At 42.4% G+C, this 24,037-nt stretch overlaps 1 protein-coding gene across 4 annotated transcripts in view; it reads right to left on the bottom strand.

Moving 5' to 3' along the window:
• Actr3b (actin related protein 3B) overlaps positions 1-24,037 on the bottom strand; it is a 57,610-nt gene that overhangs the window by 25,751 nt on the left and 7,822 nt on the right. For 3 of the 4 annotated variants that reach the window (XM_042677291.1, XM_042677290.1, XM_042677289.1), the window contains exons 2-6: positions 16,620-16,675; positions 8,524-8,648; positions 7,787-7,897; positions 5,563-5,658; positions 1,940-2,047 (exon numbers count right to left, since the gene is read on the bottom strand). In XM_042677291.1, coding sequence (XP_042533225.1) covers positions 1,940-2,047; positions 5,563-5,658; positions 7,787-7,897; positions 8,524-8,648; positions 16,620-16,675 — 496 coding nt within the window. The remainder of the gene's footprint in view (positions 1-1,939; positions 2,048-5,562; positions 5,659-7,786; positions 7,898-8,523; positions 8,649-16,619; positions 16,676-24,037) is intronic. The other variant, XM_042677292.1, reaches the window with a different exon arrangement.

Below are 24,037 nucleotides of genomic sequence, written 5' to 3'. Positions count from 1 at the left end.
AATACAAACATCCCCCTCCCTGTGTCCAAAGCAGCTGGTCCTGGATCTGTGTTCTCTGAGGGGACCACATCACAGACAAAGCCAGAGGCCTTAGTTCCATTAGTATTACACCACAAGTACATGGACACTTTCCAGCAATCCACAACAACAGCACTCTGAGATTGGTTTGAGGTACTCAAGGGAAGTTCAGACTTCACACCCTGTGCACAGGCCACACTGGAGGGACATAGATGGACATCAGTGATGAGGCCTTTCCAATAAACCACTGGTAAGTTAAATACGTACAATCATTTCTTCAAGTTACCAAAATGAAATGGTGGCTAATTTTTTTTCTAACTGAAGTATATGGATCATCGGGATTTTCTTTTTTTTTTTCCTTTTTGTTTAAAATCTTAATTTTTTAGGGGGGTTTTGGCTTGTTATTTGGGGCTTTGAGTCAGTCCTAGGACTTGAACTCATGGTCTGGGCACTGTCCCTTAGATTTTTCAGTCAAGGCTGGTACTCTACCATTTAAGCCACACCTCCACTTCTGGCTTTTGGGTGATTAATTGGAGATATGAGTCTCATAGACTTTTCCTGCCTAGGCTGTCTTCAAACCATAACCTCAGATATCAGGATTACACGAGTGAACCACCAGTGCTTGGTCCTAATCTGTTGTCATTTTGGGAGGCAAAGCCTCCCAATGCAGCCAAGGCTGACCTCAAACTTCTGCATCAGCCTCTAAGTAATGGAATTGTATGTAGATACTGCCATGTCTGGTTCCACTAATTTGTGTCGGGGGAGGGGGAGTTTATTTTCCAGTGCCAGTACCAGGGCTTAAACTCAGAGCCTCGTACTCTCTCCTAGCTTTCAGCTTTCTTGCCCATGGCCAGCAATCTACCTCTTAAGCCACACCTCCAACTCTGAAGTTTGCTGGTTAATTGGAGATTGAGTCTCGTACACTTTTCTGTCTGGGTTGCTTCAAACTAGGACCCTCAAACCTCAGCCTCCTGAATATTTAGGATTGCAGACATGAACCACCAGTGCCCAACTTCTAATTCATATTTTTTAAAGTAGATATATAAACATACACATACACCAATACAAGGAAAAACCATATCTACAGGACATAAAAATAGTCACTGTGGTTACTGAGGAGGAAACCTATGAGGATGATCAGGAATGTTTGACTTTCCACTTGAAAAGCAGTTTTTAAAAAACAAATAAATTTTAAATAATTCTTCCAGATGGACACTGGTTGCTCAAAGTGGTAGAGTGCTAGCTCTGAGTGAAAAAAAAAAAAAAACAACTCGGGAACAGCACCCAGCCCTGAGTTCAAGTCCCACGACCAACAAAACAAACAAACAAATAAATAAATCTTACAAATAATGCATTGATCCAAAAGGAAAAAAAACAAAAAGCTCCTACAATCTGAATTTGGAGTCACTTCTCTTAACATCTCAAAACTTTGAAACCAAAAGGTACTATTTCAGAGCGCTCGTATACTAGAATATACATCTCTCCTTCTTGGCTCTTAAATAAATATAAAGAACAAAGGCAAATTCTCCAAGCATGAGCTAACTACAACCATCCACATCTTTTCACAGAGCACAAACTTTCAAATGTGCTTGCAAGAACCCACAAACTGACATCCAAAACAATGTCACCCAGAGGCCCAGAGATACAAGGCAGGAGTATTGCTACTTCCCCGTGGAATGACAGAGAGACCCCGGAATTGCAGGTAACTGCTCACATTCTGACTGTAGAAGGTACAAAGCCACACATCTTGGCCATCTCCTGCACTCCCCACATTCCTGGGTTTTTAAAACTCCTGTTGCCTTTTCTAATTACATCACTTAAGAAATGGTGTTTTCATTACAGAGGGTGCAGGGTTTTGCTTTGCTTTTCTAATCTCTCCCCTTACCTCAGATCAGAAGCAAGGGTGAACCACTGTGCTTACCACTGGGATGACGTGGGTGACGCCATCCCCACTGTCGATGACTGTCCCGGTCAGCGTGCGCTCCCCGACCTGTCGAGACGTCCAGGAGGCTGCGAGAGCCAGCACTGCCTACAGAGAAGACACAAAACATTCCAGGAGGCTGCGAGCGAGAGCCAGCACTGCCTACAGAGAAGACACAAAACATTCCACGAGGCCGCGAGCAAGAGCCAGCACTGCCTACAGAGAAGACACAAAACATTCCCCAACGCAGTCAGCCTTCTTGTTCTTTGGTTGAATCAGTAAACGCTTACTTAGCAAGTCTAAGAAACACTTTTCTTTCCCTATCCTCTAAGATATCCTCTACGCCTTTCTCTAAGATTCCTATTCCAAGTCAGGCACCAAGTCAGGTGGCTCACTCCTATAATCCTAGCTACTCAGGAGGCTGAGATCTGAGAATCTCAGTTCAGAGCCTGCACAGGCAGGAAAGTCAATGAGACTCTTATCTCCAATTAACCACCAGAAAACCGGAAGTGGTGCTGAGGCTTAAGTGGTAGAGCGCTAGCCTTGAGCTGAAGAGCTGAGGGACGGCACCCAGGCCCAGAGTTCAGGGCCCCCGACCATCAAAAAAAAAAAAAAAAGATCTCTATTCCAACCTAAAATGTGTATGTCATATATTTAAAATGCAGGAGTCTCAAATTTCCAACAAATACTTCTGAAGGTTTACAAAGAAAAGCCAGGATAAAATAAAGAAGGTTTTTTTGTTGTTGTTGTTGTTTGCCTGTCCTGGGGCTTGAACCCTGAGCCTGGGCGCTATCCTGAGGTTCTGTGCTCAAGGCTAGCACTCTACCACTTGGGCTACAGCTCCACTTCCAGCCTTTTGGTAGATGTAGTGGAGATAAGAGTCTCACAGACTTTCCTGCTTCGAACTGTGATCTTCCCATCTCTGGCTTCGAACCGTGATCCTCAGATCTCAGCCTCCAGACTAGCTAGTATTACAGATGTAAGCCACCAAAGCCCGACTTCTTTTTTCTTCTTGTGCCAGGCCTGAGCTTAAACTCAGGGCCTGGGTGCTGTCACAGAGCTTCTTGCTCAAGGCTAATGCTCTATCACTTAAGCCACAGCTCAACTTCTGGCTTTTTGGTGGTTAGAGATAAGAGTTTCATAGATTTTCTTGCACAGGCAGGCTTTGAACCCACTATCTTCAGCTCTCAGCCTCCTCAGTAGCTAGGATTACAGGCATCACAGTTTCCTGGCTGAAAAGATTTCTTTATAAAATCAAATATTATAATTTCTAATCCAGTTTCTCTCCATGTGAAGCCACAGACGAGCTAACATTAAATCACTGCTGTAGTTATTTATAATACAGACAGCTAAGGTTCCCAGCCAGAAATTCTAGCCAGACAGGTGTAGCAGAGTGGTTCTCAGCCAGGGGCAGGTACTGCGCAGGGCAGCATCTGGAGCCATTACCACTGTCACAGATGTCAGGAGGGAAGGCTGCAAGTAGTTCTCCAGTAGGTGGAGGTCAGGCCACAGCTAAGCATCCTGGACTACACAGGACACTACTATACAAGGAACTATCTAGCACAGAGCACAGAGGCTGCCAAACACTGGTCAGGGATGAAGCATAACTGTACTTTTAAAACACACTCTTGCTGCCGGGCATGGTGGCTCACACTTGTAATGCTAGCTACTCAGAAGGCTAAGATCTGAGGATCACGGTTCAAAGCCAGTTCAGGCAGAAAAGTCCATCAGACTCATCTCCAATAAACCACTCAGAAAACTGGAAATAGCACTGTGGTTCAAGTGGTAGAGTACTCACTTTGACCTGAAGAGCTAAGTGACAACAGCCAGGCCCAGAGTTCAAGCCCCACAACCAACAACAACAACAAAAAAAACACTCTTGCTGGGAGCCAGTGGCTCACGCCTGTAATATTAGCAACTGAGGAGGCTGAGATCCGAGGATGACGGTTCAAAGTCAGCCCAGGCAAGAAAGTCTGTGAGACTTTTTTTTCTTTTTTTTTCTGTCAGTCGTGGGGCCTGAACTCTGAGCCTGGGTGCGGTCTCTCAGCTCTTCAGCTCAAGGCTAGCACTCTACCACTTGAGCCATAGAGCCACTTCCAGTTTTTTCTGCTTATGTGGTGCTGATGAATCAAATCCAGGGCATCACGCATGCAAGGCAAGCACTCTACCACTGAAACACCTTCCCAGCACCACTACCCCAACTTTCTTTTATGCCAGTCCTGGGGCTTTGACTTTGGGTCTGGGTATTTGTCCCTGAGCTTCTTTTGCTCAAGGCTAGCACTCTACCATTTGAGCCACAGCACCACTTCTGGCTTCTTCTGTGTATATGGTACTGAGGAATCAAACCCAGGGCTCCATGCATGCAAGGCAAGCATTCTACCACTAAGCCACATTCCCAGCCCCCGTGAAACTCTTATCTCTAATAAAACTACTAGGAAACGGGAAGTGGCGCTGTGGCTTAAATGGTAGAGCACTCGCCTTAAGCTGAAGAGCTCAGGGACAGCACCCAAGCCCAGAGTTCAAGCCCCATGACCTACCCACTCCCCCCCCCAAAAAAAACCCACTCTTCAGGGGAACTAAGACCTGAATATAGGATCACTCTGATATTACTCAGTCAGTGTTTTCTAAAGTGTCTCCCTGTAATACAGAATATACTTAACTTGGGGGAGGAATAATTAGTTGAATGAATTTGTCTAATTGCTAGAATAAATATATTTTTCTCAACATTGGAATTCTCAGAGTATTTACTATGCTAAGAAGCACTATGGGTAAATCAAAGATAACAGAGCACAGTAGTCCAAAAATTCATTTCTCTGTGGAACTCTTCCTCTTCCTTTTTCTTAGTAAGGACTAACACTAGTCAGAAAACTGAGGAAAATATCCATCTCATTTATCCCCTAAAACTTCAACCAATTTATTTGTAGAAAGTGGCAGACACAGAACTACCTAAAACAGTCATTTTTCCTGAAAGCTCAGGATCTCTCAGAACCAAGAGTACACTGGGATTAATCAGAGTTCAAATTAATATAGTGACTGCCAAAAGTATTTAGTTTTTCAAAAGATTCTCCAAGCCAGGCATCAGTGGCTCACACCTATAATTCTAGCTACTCAGGAGGCTGAGATCTGAGGATCATGGTTCAAAGCCAGCCCAGGTTGGAACGTCCATGAGACTCTTATCTACAATAAACCACACAGAAAACCAGAAGTGGTGTTGTGCTCAAGTGGTAGAGGGCTAGCCTTGTGCTGAAGAACTGAGGGATAGCGCCCAGGCCCAGAGTTCAAGCCCCATGACCAACAAAAAAAAAAAAGATTCTCCAATATCTAGGGTTTGGGTTTGTTTGTTTTTTTTTTGTTTTTTTGTTTTGTCTGATCAAAAGTGAAAGAAATCCATTGGACAAAACACTAGACTTTACATTTCTATACCAGCAACATTTATGTAAGTCATGGACTATGTTCTCCACAGTGCTCTAGTTCAGCCTAAATGGTACGTGGCCATGAATGTACACGCACACTTGTGGATGAAGAGCAACACAACCTTACAACAAAGATCCTTTGTAATTAGCTACAGAGTAAGATTCTTTAGAAATTACAAAAAAAAAAATAGCTTTTTTTTTTTTTTTTACCTGAACTGCAATGTAGAGTCCTGGTACATTAAATGATTCAAACATTATTTCTGCAAGATATTCTCTATTTTCTGGTGTATTCAATGGAGGTTCTGTCTGTAAGAAAACATTCGTTCCAGTTAGTGTATGCCCCAAAGCTTAAGAAATTATATTAGAATTATACAAAAACTAACCTAAAGATACGGTAGCTAGGACACTGTACAACTCCCTAGTCTTACAGACAGATGAAACCTAAGGTGATTTTAAAAATCATCCAGCTTTGTACTAAGGTAAGATCTGAGGATCACAGTTCAGAGCCCGCCTAGGAAAGAAAGCATGTGAGACTCTTATCTTCAATTAGCCACCAAAAAGCTGGAAGCAGAGCTGTGGCTCAAGTGGTAGAGGGCTAGCCTTGAGCATAAAAGCACAAGGACAATACCCAGGTCCTGAGTTCAAGCCCAAGGATTGCCCACCCCCCTAAAAAAAAAAAAAGAAAAAAGAAAAAGGTCTTGAATTATACTTAATACATACACACAGAAAAATAGAAACACGAGGTAAAATAAATCAGCAAATGAAGACAAACCAATCTACCATAGATCAGTGTAAAATTACTCCATAGATAGATAGATAGATAGATAGATAGATATAGATATAGATAGATAGCTTTTTTTTCTTTGTCAGTTGTGGGGCTTGAACTCTGGGCCTGGGCACTGTCCCTGAGCTTTTCAGCTCAAGGCAAGTGCTCTACCACTTAAGCCATGGTGCCACTTCTGGTTTTCTGGTGGTTAACTAGAGATAAGAGTCTCACAGACTTTCCTGTCTGGGCTGGCTTTGAACCCCGATCCTCAGCTCATAGCCTCCTGAGTAGCTAGGATTATTGACACCAGCTTTTTTTTTTTGTTCTGGTCCTAGGGCTTGTATTCAGAACCTGGGTGCTTACCCTGAGCTTTTCTGCTCAAGGCTAATACTCTACCACTTGAGCCACAGCTCCACTTTTTTTGCTGGTAATTGGAGAGATGAGACTCACAGACTTTCCTGCCCAAACTGGCTTTGAATTGCCATCCTCAAATCTCAGCTTCCTGAGTAGCTAAGATTACAGGCATGAGCCACTGGCGTCTAACTATATAGCATTTTAGACATGCAATTAATTCTAAAAGAACATTTCATGGAAGGAAACATGTAATATTTGATAGAATAATCAGAGCATACCACATAAATAAGAAATGTCTCTCCTCATTTCTCAATAATTAGTTTGAACAAGATAGTTACTTACTTTACTATAGCATAAAACTCTGGAGAAGAAAAATAACATCTTAACTAAGTTTCTTCTGCTATAGGAAGTAGTAATGATCTTAGCATCTAGCTACTCCTCAGAAGTACTAAAGTACACAGTTGGTGTCCTATGCAAAACTATGCCTCCTTTTATGGTGCTTACTGTTGGGAGTCCTTACCCAATCCTCCTATCCCAGATACCAGCCATGGTCCCACCCTTCCCATCCCAGGGAGAGATCTTGATTAATCTTCATCAGTTAAGGTTATCCATTCCTCTCTACTGACCAAGTCAGGTATAGGCAGATGGGGTAAATCTGCTGGGAGGTTTCTATGAAAGGGTTTCTAAATTCCTAAAAAGCAGTGTTCAAGCAAAAGCTTCTCTTAGATCGGACTGAACAGAAATACCTGGAGAGGAGACTGGGAATGTGGTAGAGTGCTTGCCTAGCATGCATGAAGCCCTAGATTCGATTCCTCAGTACCACATAAACAGAAAAAGCCAGAAGTGGGGCTATGGCTCAAATGGTAGAGTGCTAGGCCTTAAGCAAAAAGAAGCTCAAGCCCTGAGTTCAAGCCCCAGGACTGGCAAAAACAAGAAAGGGGAAGAGAGAGAGGGAGATAAAGGGGGAAAGAGAGAGAAGAGAGAGGAGACAGACAGACAGACAGACAGAAACTCACCAGCCATCCTGAGATGGGGAGTCAACAGAAGAAGTTGTGCTAAAGGAGATTCCATCTCTGAGCTGCTAAAGCAAGCAGCCCCAGAACCACCAGGCCCTTCCTTCCTGCTCTGCAGAATAATGGGCTGTGTTTGCTCCTAGACAATTTTACTGAGCTTTCTGTTATTTGCATTGATTCATGTGAATGTCTTCAGAAGGAATTTTAAATTCCTTAAGTTGAAAAGTTGAATTTCAAGCTGAGTTAGAAATCCCAGCAAGAAGAATTTACAGAAATACATGCCTTAGTTCCATTTACTCACCATTAAAAAATAATGGTCCTCAGGTTCAGCACGAAGATATTTAAAAACCACTTGTTCCATGAACCTTTCCATAAGATCCCAGTCCTCAATGATTCCATGTCGTATAGGCCACTGAGCAAGAGAAACCAAATCATGTTCAGCTTCAGAACAATAAGAGCAAACAGGCACACAGAACCACAGAATGGCATCATCCTGAAGTTAGTAACTCATGCCAGGAAAACAAGAGGCACTTAAACAGAAAGACTGCTTGTATATGTTTACTACTGTGTACATACTGTTTATATCTGTTACTGCTCAATTACAAAGGTCCACTTCAATAATGATAAGCAGAAACATCTATCTCATCTATCATGCAAATGAATCTGGTGCTTTCATTCCTTTTTTTCTTCTTTTCAAACAATGTTAGTGTTTCTTCTTAATTTCTCAAACCATAATCTTCCTTGTCTAATAGGTTCAACAATTAACCTGAAATTCTCAAGAGGAGATTTTTGCTTTCATGGGTGACCATGTTCCCTGAGTCAATCTGCATTCCAGAGCTTTAATTCACTTGGTTCCTCACTCAGAAATATACCTATTCAGAAACAACCTACTGTTGTTCTGTTTCACCTACAGTTCATCTACCCACCTCCAGCCAAGCCTAAGAGCAGAATCACATTCCACAACTCTGGAATACAGCTTCTAATTCATCCGACTGCTCTGTTCTTGGCTCTGCTCTTAAAAACTGTTCAGAAGTTTACCTTTGTAGCGTAGGTAGGTTTGTCGATGGCTTCATCCCCTATGAAAAAGTCAAGGTCATCAACTCCCCTCAACACTCTCCTTTGGGCCTGGTCAACTACCTTTGCAGACTCTCTGATGGCGATACCTTTAAAATAAAATAAAAAGCACAAAGATTTCCATCATTCTCCACATGAATCTGAAAACTCAAGAATGGATAACACAATAGTATAGCCCTATGCTGATACAACAGTTCAGTACCTGGGTATATACGAGCAAATTTTCAATGTCAAGTTTTTCTTTGAAGGTGCACATGGGAAAAGTTTCAATGAGCCCAGAGAGTAATCCTGAGGCAAGTTATCGTTTCCCTGTATTATTTTCAGAAACTTAGCTGGTCTGTCTTTAATATTAACATAGAAGCAATGTTATTAAGTTTCTCAATTTTACCTGGAAAAGCCCAAGATAATGAATGAGATGCCCATGGATCATACATGAACAGTATATAAATTTTACAATGGAGAAAGGGAAATTTTTCTATACAATACAGAAGAGGAAGCAAACTGAAACTGTATCTATATATATTTAGGTCATTTTAATAAAACTCTACATCTGATCATTTTTTGGTATTCAGCTTATGATTATTTCTAGTATTTAAGCTTATGTATTTTTTAGCCTTGGGAGAAAAAAGAGATGTAACATACAATTAAAAGATAAAACTAGGGGCTGAGAAGTTGGCACGGTGGAAGAGTGCTTGCCTTACATACCTGAGGCCCTGGTTTCGATTCCTCAACACCACATAAGCAGAAAAAGCCAGAAGTGGCACTATGGCTCAAGTGGTAGAGTGCTAGACTTGAGTTGACAGTGCCCAGGCCCAGAGTTCAGGCCCATGACTGACCAAAAAAAAATAAATAAATAAAAGTACAAGCAATTGTATTATATAGCACCTCCAAACATCAGACTTTATGATACATTTTTGTGTGCGTGCACCAGTGCTGGGACCTGAATTGAGAGCCTGAGCACTGTCCTTGAGCTTTCTTGGTCAAGGCTACCAGTCTACCACTTGAGACACAGCTCCACTTCCAGTGTTTGGTGATTAGTTGGAGATAAGCCTCACTTACTTTCCTGCCCAGACTAACTTCAAACCACAATCCTCAGCTCTCAGGCTCCTGAGTAGCTAAGATTACAGGCAAAGATCTTAAATATGTGGAAGTACATTTAGTTATAATCATACAAATTTCACTCCAGAACTGAGCATCTAATGAGCTGTGAAAGGCTTTTGCAAAGATTCGATTTGCCATTTACACCTTAAGCTCTGGCCCACTTGTGGCTCTAGAAAACTCATTGTGAGGGCTCTGAGTAAATGCCGCCCTCCCAGCCCTCCCCCACACACACACATTACTCCCTACCAATCTGGCATTGAAGGGGGCATGTTTCTATGCAACCATCGTCTTTCAGAAAACTCCACTGTGGCGTTTTTTGAGAATCATAGTCATTAAAAGCAGGCCACCACCAAGACTGTCAGATAACCTCAGTCTTACGGCAGTTCTCTAGTACCTGGCATAGATGTCAATCAATAAAATAGTAACTATTCACATTTATCAGGCACTTGGCTAAGTGTTCTCATGCACACTTTGTCCTCTCAAAAGCTTCCAAGGTAGATGCTTTATCTCCACTTTAGAGGGGAGGCTTATGATCAAAGCCATGCAGAGCTGAGACCTGACAGAGCCAGGGCTGGCAGCTCTAAGATTAATCTAGGGAGTAGAAAAATACTTGTCAAATTAATATTCCACTCCATTGAAACACTTATTGTGGATTTGGAAAATGTTCAAATATACCTAAATAATTCTAGCATAAACTTAATTCCATAAGTATGCTAACAGAATCTCACTATGAACTTTAGTATATTTTTGGTGAAACCACAGCACTCTAGTGCCAAACAAATATGCTAAAGTTTCCCAGAACTAAACACAAAAATTCTTGTGTGTGGATTTAAGGGGAGAGTAAATGATATTTCTGACCTGAACTAACTGCTTCAAATATTCTAGCCAACTTTATTTCCCACATGGTACCTCCATGAAGTGCACAGCACATACAACAGTTCCACAAGCCTGTTCTTAACAGGGGCTCAGCGTGGACTAGCTAGCTGACCCATTTTTAATATACGCATGGTATTGAACAGAGAAGTACTCAACAAAGAGTATCACCTACACTGCATAGGAGATCAAAAGTGCTACTGGATGAATGCCTAATCTGAACACCAGCACAAAGCCAATCTTCAGAGAAATTGGGACACATAATAAACATGTGTTTATCTAATAACTCCACATCTAGAAATCCACACTAAAAAAGTCATTAGAAAATAAGTGGCAAGCCGGGTACCAGGGGCTCACACCTATAATCCTAGCTATCCTAGCTAGTCAGGAGGCTGAGATCTGAGGATTGCAGTTCAAAGCCAGCCCGGGCAGGAAAGTCCGTGAGACTCTTATCTCCAATAAACCACTAGAAAACCAGAAGTGGCGCTGTGGCTCAAGTGGTAGAGCGCTTGCCTTGAGCGCAGGGAGAGCACCAAGCCTAGAGTCTAAGCCCCATGACATAAAGAAAAGAAAAAGAGAGAGAGGGGGCTGGGAAGGTGGCTCAGTGGTAGAGTGCTTGCCTTGCATGCCTGAGGCCCTGGGTTCAATTCCTCAGCACCACATAAGCAAAAAGAAAAAAGCCGGAAGTGGCACTGTGGCTCAAGAGGTAGAGTGCTAGCCTTGAGCTGAAGAGGGACAGCGCCCAGGCCTAGAGTTCAGGCCCCATGACCGGACCCAAAAAAAAAAAAAAAAAAAAAAGAGAGAAAGAAAGAAAGAAAAGAAAGAAAGAAAGAAAGGAGGGAGGGAGGGAGGGAGGGAGGGAGGGAAGGAGGGAGGGAGGGAGGGAGGGAGGGAGGGAAGAAATAAGTGGCAGGATGGGAATGCGGCTTAGTGGCAGAGTACTTGCCTAATATGCACGGAGCCCTGGGTTTGGTTCCTTAGTACCACATACACAGAAAAAGCAAGAAGTGCTGCTGTGGCTCAAGTAGGAGAGCTCTAGCCTTAAGCAAAAAAGGATCTCAGGGACAGTACCTAGTCCCTGAGTTCAAGCCTCAGGACTGGAAATTGGAAAAAAAAAAAAAAAAGTGGTATGGATAAACAGATACTCTGTAGAAATAATTGTAACTGTTAAATGACAAATTACAAATTAATATCCAGAATAAAGGCCTCGAACAATTATACACAAGAAGAACAAACAATTGTAGTCATAAATAGGCAAATGAACTCAACTGGAAGTTCTCAAAGGAAGTACAAATGGCCAATACATGAAGACATGTTGAGTATCCTCAGCTATAAAAGAAATTCAAGTCAAAACAATACAGAGAGCTGGGCACTGGTGGTTCACGCCTGTAATCCTAGCTACTGAGGAGGCTGAGATCTGAGAATAGCAGTTCAAACCCAGACTGGCAAGAAAGTCTGTGAGACTTTTTATCTCCAATTAACCACCAGAAGACCGGAAGTGGAGCTGTGCCTCAAAGTAGTAAAGCACTAACCTTGCGCAAAATTGCTTAAGGACAGTGCACAGGCCCCGAGTTCAAGTCCCATAACCAACAACAGCAGCAAAAATAATAATAATGATGAGATTCTGTCTCACATCTCAGAAAGGTAACCATCAAGAATAAATCAACACACTCAGGTTGGCAAGGATGGAGAGTGGGAGAGAGGGGGGAATACAAATTGTTTAGCTATCTAGAAATCAGTTTGGAGGATTATCATATGATCCTGCTAAACCACTCTTAAGATTATATAGAGTGTATGTAAGTCAGCATACAGTACAGTACGGATACTTACACATGAGGTCTGCAACAACACTGAAAGTACCCATCAGTTTTTGAGTAAAGAAAATGTTGTATATATACACAGTGTAGATTATTTGGCCATAAAGAATAAAAATTTGTTAAGTGCAAGAAAAGGGGGTAGAACAGGAGAACATCATGTCATATGAGATAAGCAAGCTCAAAAAGACAAATATCACAACTTCTCTCTCATAAGGGGAACTGAGCAGGGACCTCCCCCAAAAAAAGGATGGAAGGAAGATATGCATAACACATGTACAACAGGGACTGTGAGGGGGAATCCAATCATAGGATTGGATCATAGTAAAAGGAGATGATAGAACTGACTAATATGATTATTCTATTGTCTAAAAACAAAGAATGGGAGAGTCAGGCATTTTTGGCCCACCTATAACCCTAGGTATTCAGGAGGCTGATATCTGAGGCCAGCCTGGGCAGAAGAGTCCATGAGACTCTTACCTCAATTAACCATCAAAAAGCCAGCTCAAATAGTAGAGTAAAGGAACAGTGTGAAACCCTGAGATCAAACCCAGTACCTGAAAAGGTAGGGGGGAGGGAAGTTTAGAAAGAGTAATAGAAAGCTGGGCACTGGTGGCTCATGCCTGTAATCCTAGCTACTCAGGAGGCTGAGATCTGAGGATCGAGGTTCAAAGCCACACCAGGCAAGGAAGTCCATGAGACTCTTACCTCCCATAAACTACTAGAAAACCAGAAGTGGCACTGTGGCTCAAGTGGTAAGAGCTGAAGAGCTAAGGGATAGTACCCAGGCCCAGGGTTCAAGCTCCATGGCCCAAAAAAAAAAAAAAAAAAAAGAGTAATAGATACAGTAACTATAGATGTATAGAAATACCACGATGGGCCAGGTGCCACTGGCTCACACCTATAACCCTAGCTACTCAGAAGGCTGAGATATGAGGATTGAGGGTCAAAGCCAGCCAGGTGAAAAAGTCACCTTGAGACTCTTATCTTCGATCATCCACTCAAAAACCAGGAGTGATGCCGTGGCTCAAAGATGCTCAAAGACGTAGAACACTAGCCTTGAGCAAAAAGAGCTCAGAGACAGCACTCAGGCCCTGAGTTTACTGTCCACAAGTTTCACAGTCTACAATTGAGAAAAAAATTCAGTGTATTTCACAAAAAAAAAAAAGTTGGATACCTAACACTTAAAGTAATCATTTCTAGTTACACAAACTGGAACAAACTTTTCCAGAAAACTTAAAAAGCTAACAAACCCATTTTGTGATACCATGATACAAAAAATCAGACAAAAATGGTATAAGAAATTAAAATTATTAGACTTTTGGAGGGGCCCCAGTGGCTTACACCTATAATCCTAGCTATCAGGAGGCTGAGATCTGAGGATCAGGGTTCAAAGAGACTCTTATCTCCAATTAACCACCAGAAAACCAGAAGTGGCCCTGTGGCTCTAGTAGTAGAGTGCTTGCATTGGGCTGAAGAGCTCAGAGAGAACGCCCAGGCCCAGAGTTCAAGCCCCATAACTGAAAAAATGAAATAAATAAAATTATTAGATTTTTGAGCACTAATGCAAAAACCTCAAATACTGCTATGCCACATAACAAAACAAAACAGACACAACCAAAATAAGAATGGATTTAGAGCTAATCTAATCACAGGCTCAGGCCCCTGAGGTAGGCCCTCAGAAAATCTTGCCCTAGCCCTCAATATACATCCTCACACCTCACAAAAACTTTTCTCTCTTGTTCTCTCTCTCCTCCTGTCCCTCTCCTCCTCTCTTTCTGTTTTGTTTCTTTGTGGTGCTGGGGATGGAACGGAGTGCCTGGCATATACTAAGCAAGCATTCCACCACTGGGCTTCAGAGCTCCAGTTCTGCTTTTCTCCTTAGATGCCATTTCAATATATATGTCCCAGAATCTGTCCTGTGAACAAGGCCTCTATAAACTGGAAAGAAAAAAAATACATAGCTCTACTCCCAGCAGCAAGCCAAGCAGTGATCCAATTACTTGTCCACAGTAACCAAGGCCCTCCACCTGTCCTAAAACCAAACATCTATCTCCACCCTTCTCACTTCTTCCCAAACACCTTTAAACCCACCTTTTATAAACAATATGTTACTCTTCACCCAAACTTCCTTGACATTTTTCTGTCACTGCTAAGATTCTGTGTTTGCCTTGCATGCATGAGGCCCTGGGTTCGATTTCTCAACACCACATAGAAAAAGCTGGAAGTGGCACTATTTCTCAAGTGGTAGGGCTCTAGCCTTGAGCTGAAGAGCTGAGGGACAAAACCTAGGCCCAGAGTTCAGGCCCCATGACTGGCAAGAAAAAAAAGAAAGGCAGAAAGTTACAGGTTAATTGTTGAGGTTTTTTCACTGATATACTTATGTCACTCTGAAAAGTCCAACTGTCAACAACTCAACATGAAATGATCATTCATACGAATAAAATTCACGTAAGACTAATTCATCCTACAAAATATCAGCTGTTATATAGACTGAGTTACAACCTCACAAAATCCAAATGCTGAAGCTCTAACTCACAACATGAGTATACATAGAGATAGGGTGATTTACGGAGGTAACTAAGGTTAGCAGAGTTACAGGGGTGGAGTCCTAACCCCACAAGAGTAGTGGCCTTGTAAGAAGACATGGCAATTCTTCCGTACTTACACATACACAGAGGAACACTGAGAAAGAAGTTGGCCCTTTAAAGGCTAGAAAAAGAGGCCCCACCAGAAGTCAACTGTGACCACACCTAGAACTGGGACTCTGAGCCTCCAGGACTGCGATAAAGTTCTATTGTACTAGTCACCTACTCTTTAGCATCCAGATGACCCAATCACCCGTTTAAAATGAGGATACAGCAAGCCAACAATGTCTGTTGTTGGGAAGGGTAGCTCATGTGTGACATCTAAGTATTTGAACTTTTTTAAAATCAAAACGTGGGGGGAGGGGCTGGGAAGGTGGCTCAGTGGTAGAGCGCTTGCCTTGCATGCAAGAAGCCCTGGGTTCAATTCCTCAGCACCACATAAGCAGAAAAAAAAGCCAGAAGTGGCGCTGTGCCTCAAGTGGTACAGCGCTAGCCTTGAGGTAAAGAGCTGAGGGACAGCGCCCAGGCCCAGAGTTCAGGCCCACAACCGGACCCAAAACAAACAACAACAACAAAAAAAAAAACGTGAGGGGAGGAGGCTGAGATCTGAGGATCGTGGGTCAAAGGCAGCCCGGGGAAGTTAAGTCTGTAAGACTCCTATCCTCAATAAACCACTAGAAAACCCGGAAATGGCGCTCTGGTTCAAGTGATAGAGTGCTAGCCTTAAGATGAAGAGCTGAGAGACAGTGCCCAGACCCAGAGTCCAGGCCCCACAACCAACCGAAAAAAAAAATCAAAACATTGAAATCTCAAGGAATCTGGAGCAAACTTTCCAATTATTGATATTTATATTAGCCTCCCCCTGAATAAATACTCATCAAGCCCCTCTCCCCTCTCCTCACCTCCTTCCCACTGAGTTGGGTAGTGGTCATAGATCCTGCCCCTACAACTATCTCTAGCTAATCCCTTACAGTATCTAAGGCCTCAGCTTGTCTCAGAGGAGCAATGTCTAGGGAATCAAGTTTCCCTCACTCTTGGTTGATACACTTTCTCCTTGGCAAACTGTCTCCAACTCGTAACTTGGGATTTAGATCTTTCTAAAACTCTCTACCTATAAACACAGCCTTGACCTTGATGAAACTTCTATGGCAAACAAAGATGGGGTAGGCAGAGCTCATGCCAAAAATGCAAGATTATCCCTCTCTACTGACTAAAACCTAAAACAAAAACAGAGTATGATTTTGTTTAAGTCTATCTAAGTGGTTGCAGTCCTCTTATTTCCACCAAAAAAAGAGTGATTAGTGCAGATAATGTTCCCTCATGAAGTTGCCAGGCCAACAGAACTGTACTTATTTAAAATTACAAATTTGTCTTAGTATAGAGCCAGATGTCCATTTTCTAGAGAGCATCCTACCCCGTTTCCTAATGACACTCAGATGACAGAGGCAGGGCCGCGTGAGCAGGGAATCAAGGGACTAGAACACTTCAGGGTTTCAGGTCACAGCAATGCCTACAGCAACATTCAGTAATTAGGTGCAAAATAACCTTTCCCAGTAGCTAGAACAATCTTCTAAAAGACAGTAAGTTAACACAACTTGAGAAACTAAAAAGAATGCTTAGGAATGTTTGCAATGAGAATGCTAGGAATACAGCCTTTAAAACCCCAGGGTAAAGCTTTACTTACATGATGGTATAATGAACTGTGGCTCAGTGTTGCCTGCGTAGCCAAGCTTGGTATACCTAAAAGCACAAAGTCATCACACGTTTAGATGATAAAGCTCTCATCCACATTCCATTAATGTCTTTCATCTTAAGTACTCCAAGTCCTAAAATATCAAGTCTCAGATTATAACCTGAGTTGTGAAACAGGTAACTGTGAATACTAAGAATCAAATACAAATGTCAAATAAAGTGGTTATAAAACAGCATTATACTTTTTCTACTACAATACAAACAAATGATTTGTGCATCCCTAATGATTTTTAAAGTGCTTCCATGCTCTTTCAGTCCTTACAAAACTTAAGAAAAAAGTGAATAGTATCCGACTTTGCAGATGAGAAAATTAAGGCACTGAGAATAATTAAGCTGCCTAAGACCAACTAGTGAACTGCAGGAAAAAAAAAAAAAGCAAAAATCTAAATACTGCAGGCTAATTCTGGCATTGGCTCTGTAGAAGTAGACTTATTTCCCAACTTCCTGAACTTTTGGGGGGAGTGGGTTAGAAAAGGATTATGTAATTTTCTCTAAATGTCATGGCATATGTCTAGAACAGCTACTGTCGTCTCCTGGGACTGGTCTGACAGAAGTATCTCTTTACCATCTCATTTCAGAAGAAGCCCATTTTCTGTCAAGATACCCTGCATGATAGATTCCAAAAGTCTTTACTAAAACCAATGCCAAAATACTACTATGTGTTCCAAAAGCATTTGCTAATCTCCTAAATATAAAAAAGGGGGTGAAAACCGTCAGACCATCTGCTGGAAAAGCTGAGAAGCTTCAGTACATTGAAGAGACTTATCAGCTCTTCCTTTTTTACCAAGACTAATTAATAGTGAAGTCTGCACAGCCAGGCCCCATGCTGCACTAAATCATAAATAAAATACTTAGAGCCTTGTGAAAGGAGCTATGAATTTATTTTTCACAAACTAGTCCAATGTGCTTGAGACTAGATCGTTGGAGTGACATTTCTAATTATAACAAATTGATTTTTATGATTTTTAAATGTATTTTACCACATGCTAGACTTAGGGAAGACAAAACAAGTGAGGTGTCTGCCTTATATCATACCACACGGCTCAGCCTCCACAGCACCTGAGTTCATGTCCCAGGGGAAAGTGAGACCTCAGCTCTAGGGACTGCGAGCCACCTGAAGCCCTCTCAAGTCTGCAGACTGCAGAGCTGGGAAGAGAGCCTGCAAGTCTACTACTCCAAGATTCACAGCCACAAAGGGAAAGTTTCCAGGTCAACTCGGATTCCAGAGGTTTTCCAGCGTGGATGCAACATGGACTGAACCACAAAAACCCACAGGCAGAAGAATGAGGTGGCACATGCCTACAATCCAGTACTTGGAAAGTTGAAGCAGAAAGATGGCAAGTTCTTAGGGCTAAACAGAAAAATCTTGTCTCAAAAAAAAAAACAAAAAAAAAAAACAAAAAAAAAAGGACAGGTGCCAATGGGTCATACCTCTAATCCTGAACTACTGAGGAGACAGCTCAAAAGCACTGCGGTTCAAAGCCAGCTCAGGCAGCCCATGAGATTTTCTTCCAATTAAATAGCAATTAACCACCAAAAAGCTGGAAGTGGAAGTATGGCCCAAGTGGTAGAGCACTAGACTTGAAGAAAGCTCAGGGAACAGAGTTCAAGCCCCAGAACTGGTACAGGCATGCATTTGCACACACACATACAGAGAAACAGAAACAAAAACAACAGAAGTGCTTTTCTTACATCTTTATACAGGGTACTTGCTCCTCTATCTACAGGGAAGTTCATCTGAGGCCTGTGTGAGATCCTGTCTCAAACTCAATTTCAACTAGAATAGCACTACTCCCTCCTAAGACTGTCACACAAAACTGAGCTTAGATCTTAATAACAGTTTTTAAATAATATATAATCCTCACACTATGCACTGTATAACTGCAATCAGTTTTTCAAATGTTCACCCTGGGTTGTATAAACCACAGTCTCTTTTTATAGAATTCAGGATTTCCAAATGCACTTATCTCAATTTAGTCTTTTTTACCTATTTGATCTGCCCCTAAGTTGGGCTTTTGTTGTTGTTTTGTTCCTTGTTTTTGTTTTTTGTTATTTGGTAAATGTAAGAGGTAAAGGGCTGCCCGGTGGGAACCCTAGAGCCCTGTGGGGACTATGACTGGCTGCAGATTCAACTGGTGTGTGTGGAAGTATCAATGACTTCGGTGGAAAACCCTGGTTGTGATTGTTTTACACAGAATTAGAAGTGTCTGATCTGTAGTAACCAGTCAAAAGACAGGAGTCCCTGTATGTACCTATCTTAGTGATTCCTGGTATCCTGGGTCTGTTTCTAAAACTGCTACCCTTACTTCCTGATTTCTTGTTAGCTACCCCTTAGAATGTACCCTTATAATAGCCCTGAACCAATCTGAACTGTTTTTACAAGAGGCTGGGGAGGACATGTGGGTTTAACCAAGTCTGAAAGTTAACTCATTCCTTGCCCCCACAATGTTACTAAAGATATCATAACTCTTCATGGGCATATTCTTCATTTGTCACCCCTGAATCTGCTGGTTGGAACTGGCATTTCTCCTTTATGGACTCTGAATATTATGAAATGAACTGTAACTTCCATATTAAAATGGTATTTCATATGGCATTTTAACTGTTTAAACGGCGGAGTAAATATGATCTAACATCATTCTTTCCTAAAGTTCCATTAGAACCAAAGTAAAAGGAGCTTTTAAAAAGCTGTACTAAGGGGCTGGGAAGGTGGCTCAGTGGTAGAGCGCTTGCCTTGCTATGCCTGAGGCCCTGGGTTCAATTCCTCAGCACCACATAAGCAAAAAGAAAAAAGCCGGAAGTGGTGCTGTGGCTCAAGTGGTAGAGCGCTAGCCTTGAGCTGAAGAGCTGAGGGACAGCGCCCAGGCCCAGAGTTCAGGCCCCACGACCGGACCAAAAAAAAAAAAAAAGCTGTACTAAGCCATAGATAGGGAGAAAAGAGACAATAGTAACCTATGGCTGGGGTGCTTTCTAACTTCCTGTATTACCCTATCACCTTGGTAACCAACTGTGAATAGGATGTGAGCCTGACTCCTTGACGAGAGACAGACTTGGGATGGAATAAAAACCCAGCAGGCTGCCCCACCAGTGTGTCTGCCTGGAAAGAATGGCTACACACCCTTCTGCACAGAAACTGCCTTGGTATAATCTCCTTTATCCCTGTGTATCTATTCATTTTCTGGCACAGGAGCTTTGTGTGTTGCCAACCTTAATCTGCATTTGTTGTTGTTTTTTGTTTTTTGTGCCAGTCCTAGGGCTTGACCTCAGGGTCTGGGCACTGTCCCTGAGCTTCTTTCACTCAATGCTAGCACTCTACCACTTGAGCCACAGTGGCACTTCTGGCTTTTTCTGTGTATGTGGAGGAATAGAATCCAGGACTTCTTGTATGCAAGGCAAGAATGCTACCACTAGGCTACATTCTCATCCTGCTAATCTGCATTTGTTAGATGTATTTATGACCATTTTCTTAAATTCATATTATGTTCAACAGACTCTCACTTTTTTTTTTTTTTTTTTTTTGGTCAGTCATGAACTCTGGGCTTGGGTGTTGTCCCTGCATTCTTCAGCTCAAGGCTAGCACTCTACTGCTTGAGTCACAGCATATTTCCAGTTTTCTAGTGTTTTACTGGACATAAGAGTCTCACAGACTTTCCTGCCTGGGCTGGCTTTGAACTGTGATCCTCAGATCCTAAGTAGCTAGGATTACAGGCATGAGCGCCCGGCTCAGACTCTCACTCTTGTTCAACTTGCATATGATTCCATTCTCTGTTTTCTATTTAGTTGATTATTTTTGTTTGTTGTCTATGGTGCTGACAACAACCAGAGCCTCATATATGTGAATAAGCAACTGTTCTGCCACTGAGGTACAGGCCCAGCATCTGAACTAATCAATTCTGTGTATATGTTGTGCGTATATTGGTCCTGACACTTGAACTTTTTTGCTCAAAGCTAGTGCTCTACCACTTGAGCCACATCTTTACTTCAGACTTTTTGGTGGTTAATTGGAAATAAAGAGTCTCACAGACTTTCCTGATGGGACTGGCTTCAATCCTCAAATCTCAGCCTCTTAAGTAGCTAGAAATATAGATATGAGCCACCAGTACCCAGCCTGAAATGATCTATTCTTACTCTATTGTTTTTCTTCCTTCCAGCTGGTAAAGTTTTTTTGCTTTTGTTTTTTTTTTGTTTTGTTTTTTTGTTTGTTTTGTTTTTTGTCGGTCGTGGGGCTTGAACTCTGGGCCTGGGCGCTGTCCCTCAGCTCTTCAGCTCAAGGCTAGCGCTCTACCACTTGAGCTACAGCGCCACTTCCGGTTTTCTGGTGGTTTATTGGAGATAGGAGTCTCACAGTCTCTCCTGCCCGGGCTGGCTTTGAACCGTGATTCTCAGATCTCAGCCTCCTGAGTAGCTAGGATTACAGGCGTGAGCCACCAGCACCCGGCTAGCTGGTAAAGTTTTGAAGGTTGCAGTCAGTGTTAACTATAATGAAAGCTTCAATCCATCAATTTCCAGAGTGAAAGGTATTCCTTGACTACATATGATGAAAGATAAACTATCTCCCTCCCCTACTTGTCAGCCTAATTCATTATGTTGACATTTTCAGCAGTTTTTTGGCTGTGTATGCATGACTATCTTTCGATTTTCAAGGCTATGTTAGTATTTATTCCACTTTTATAGGTTATATTTCATATATATGAAATCCTCAGATTCTTTTTTTTTTTTTTTTTTGCCAGTCCTGGTACTGAACGCTGGGCCTGCACACTGTCTCTGAGCTCCTTTTTGCTCAAAGATAGTGCTCTACCACATGAGCCAAAATGCCACTTCTGGCTTTTTCTGTGATTAATTGGAGATCAGAGTCTCTCACAGACTTTCCTGCCCATGATGGCTCTGAATTGCAATCCTCCTGAGTAGCTAGGATTACAGGCATGAGCCACTGGTGCCCAGATGATCCATCTTTCAGTTGGCTGGGTTATATATGCAAGTAAGTTTTTAGTGGGGTTTATGAAGTGAGAAATCTTGGGCAACTGCATATTTGAAAATGTCAATGTGTTTTGTCTTCGTTATTTTTGGTGGTAACAGGGTTTGAACTCAAGGCCTCAATCTTGCTAAACAGGCATTCCACCACTAAACCACACATCCAGGCTTTTTTTGTTCTGCTTATTTTGAGATACGGTCTCTCATTTTGCCTGGGCTGGTACCTCAATCCTTACTCTAGGATTCCCACCAAAGATGAGATGACAGATATCCAGTACTACACCCAGCTATTAGTTGAGGTCTTATGTTATACTCTACTGACATTTCAATATAGTCACATCGTCTGCAAACACACACACACACACACACACACACACACACACACACAAACCTCTCAATATGTGTAACTCTACTGTCCTCGGGCAAATTATACTGAAAAAAGTCAAAAACTGAACTAGTTTATTCTTTCCTTCACAAGTGAGATTTCCTTCTGCTTAAATGTGTATAGGTAAGCCAGGCCCCAGTGGCTCTCGCCAGTAATTCTAGCTACTCGGGAGGCTGAGATTTGAGGTACACACCCACCCAGGGCAGAAAAGTCTGTGAGACTCTTATCTCCAATAAACCACCAGAAAACCAGATGTGGCACTGTGGCTCAAGTGGTAGAGCACTCACCTTGAACTGAAGAGCTGAGGGACAGCACCCAGGCCCAGAGTTCAAGCCCTACGATGGAAGGAAGGAAGGAAGGAAGGAAGGAAGGAAGGAAGGAAGGAAGGAAGGAAGGAAGGAAGGAAGGAAGGAAGGAAGGAAGGAAGGAAGGAAGGAAGGAAGGAAGGAAGGAAGGAAGGAAGGAAGGAAGGAAGGAAGGAAGGAAGGAAGGAAGGAAGGACAATGTGTGTCTTTCTAGTAAATTCACCAGATGTTTCCACTTTAATAGACTGTTTAATGAATTTACTATATTGATATAGTTCACAATGAGCCTTTATATCTATATAATCATATGACACTTTATTCCAGGAGTTTTTAAAAAAAACTTTTGAAGCAGATCAATTCACAGCTTAAGCTAGGTTGAAGTCACTATGTAGATCAGTCCAGCCTTGAACTGAATCCTCTAGCGTCAGCCTCCGAGTGCTGGGATTAATGTAATCCCAGGCTGTACTGCCTGGCTAACCTGTGAAACTTTTTTTTTTTTTGGTCCAGTCGTGGGGCCTGAACTCTGGGCCTGGGCACTGTCCCTCAGCTCTTCAGCTCAAGGCTAGCACTCTACCACTTGAGCCACAGCGCCACTTCCAGCTTTTTTTCTTTTTGCTTATTATGTGGTGCTGGGAAATCGAACCCAGGGCCTCAGGCATGCAAGGCAAGCGCTCTACCATTGAGCCACCTTGCCAGCCCACCTGTGAAACTTTTTATCAATGTCTTATCTTTCTTATTCTTTTCTCTTCAAAACACCAGCTCAGACTACATTTTATCTCTGTGGCTCTCATGGCTTCTATCTTCTCTCTAATCAATATTCTTTCTCTGGCCTTTCCACTGTAGCTTATGTAATTTACCAAGCCTGTCCTTGCGTAAATGCGAGTCTAGGAACACTGGCACTACTGCTCCAGCTTCCAATAGTTTCCATTCTGGAATTAGTCTATCTACTTCCTTATGGACATCCACTCACTTTCAAACTTGCTTTCAGCTTATTTTCATCAGTTTACTTCGCTCTTTCATCTTACTGAGCCCATACTGTCAGCATTTTTTTTTTTTTTGGGTCCGGTCATGGGGAATGAACTCTAGGCCTGGGCGCTGTCCCTCAGCTCTTCAGCTCAAGGCTAGCGCTCTACCACTTGAGCCACAGTGCCACTTCCGGCTTTTTTCTTTTTGCTTATGTGGTGCTGAGGAATCGAACCCAGGGCCTCTGGCATGCAAGGCAAGTGCTCTACCACTGAGCCACCTTCCCAGCCCCTGTCAGCATTTTTTAAAAGCCAAGACACTTTTTTTCTAAAACTGTAGTCCCAAATCATGAAGTGCCCCTTTTGCCAAAGTGTATTTTATCTGCATTTGTTTGTCATGTCCCTTATTGTCTACGAATAAGACTCATATTGGAACCTATTTTATCTGCATTTGTTTGTCATGTCCCTTATTGTCTACGAATAAGACTCATATTGGAACCTTTCTGCTTAATTCTCAACTTTGTTGGGACATAGCTCTCCCTGGTCCTCCTACTAGCTTATTATCAAAACTACTCTCTTTTTTTTTTTTTTTTTTTTTTTTGTCGGTCGTGGGGCTTGAACTCTGGGCCTGGGCGCTGTCCCTCAGCTCTTCAGCTCAAGGCGAGCACTCTACCACTTGAGCTACAGCGCCACTTCCGGTTTTCTGGTGGTTTATTGGAGATAGGAG

The sequence above is a fragment of the Dipodomys spectabilis genome, unplaced genomic scaffold (genome assembly GCF_019054845.1).
Source record: "Dipodomys spectabilis isolate Male_0828 unplaced genomic scaffold, ASM1905484v1 ptg000034l, whole genome shotgun sequence".
NCBI lineage: Eukaryota > Metazoa > Chordata > Mammalia > Rodentia > Heteromyidae > Dipodomys > Dipodomys spectabilis.
This window is presented reverse-complemented; position numbering and strand designations above follow the sequence as displayed.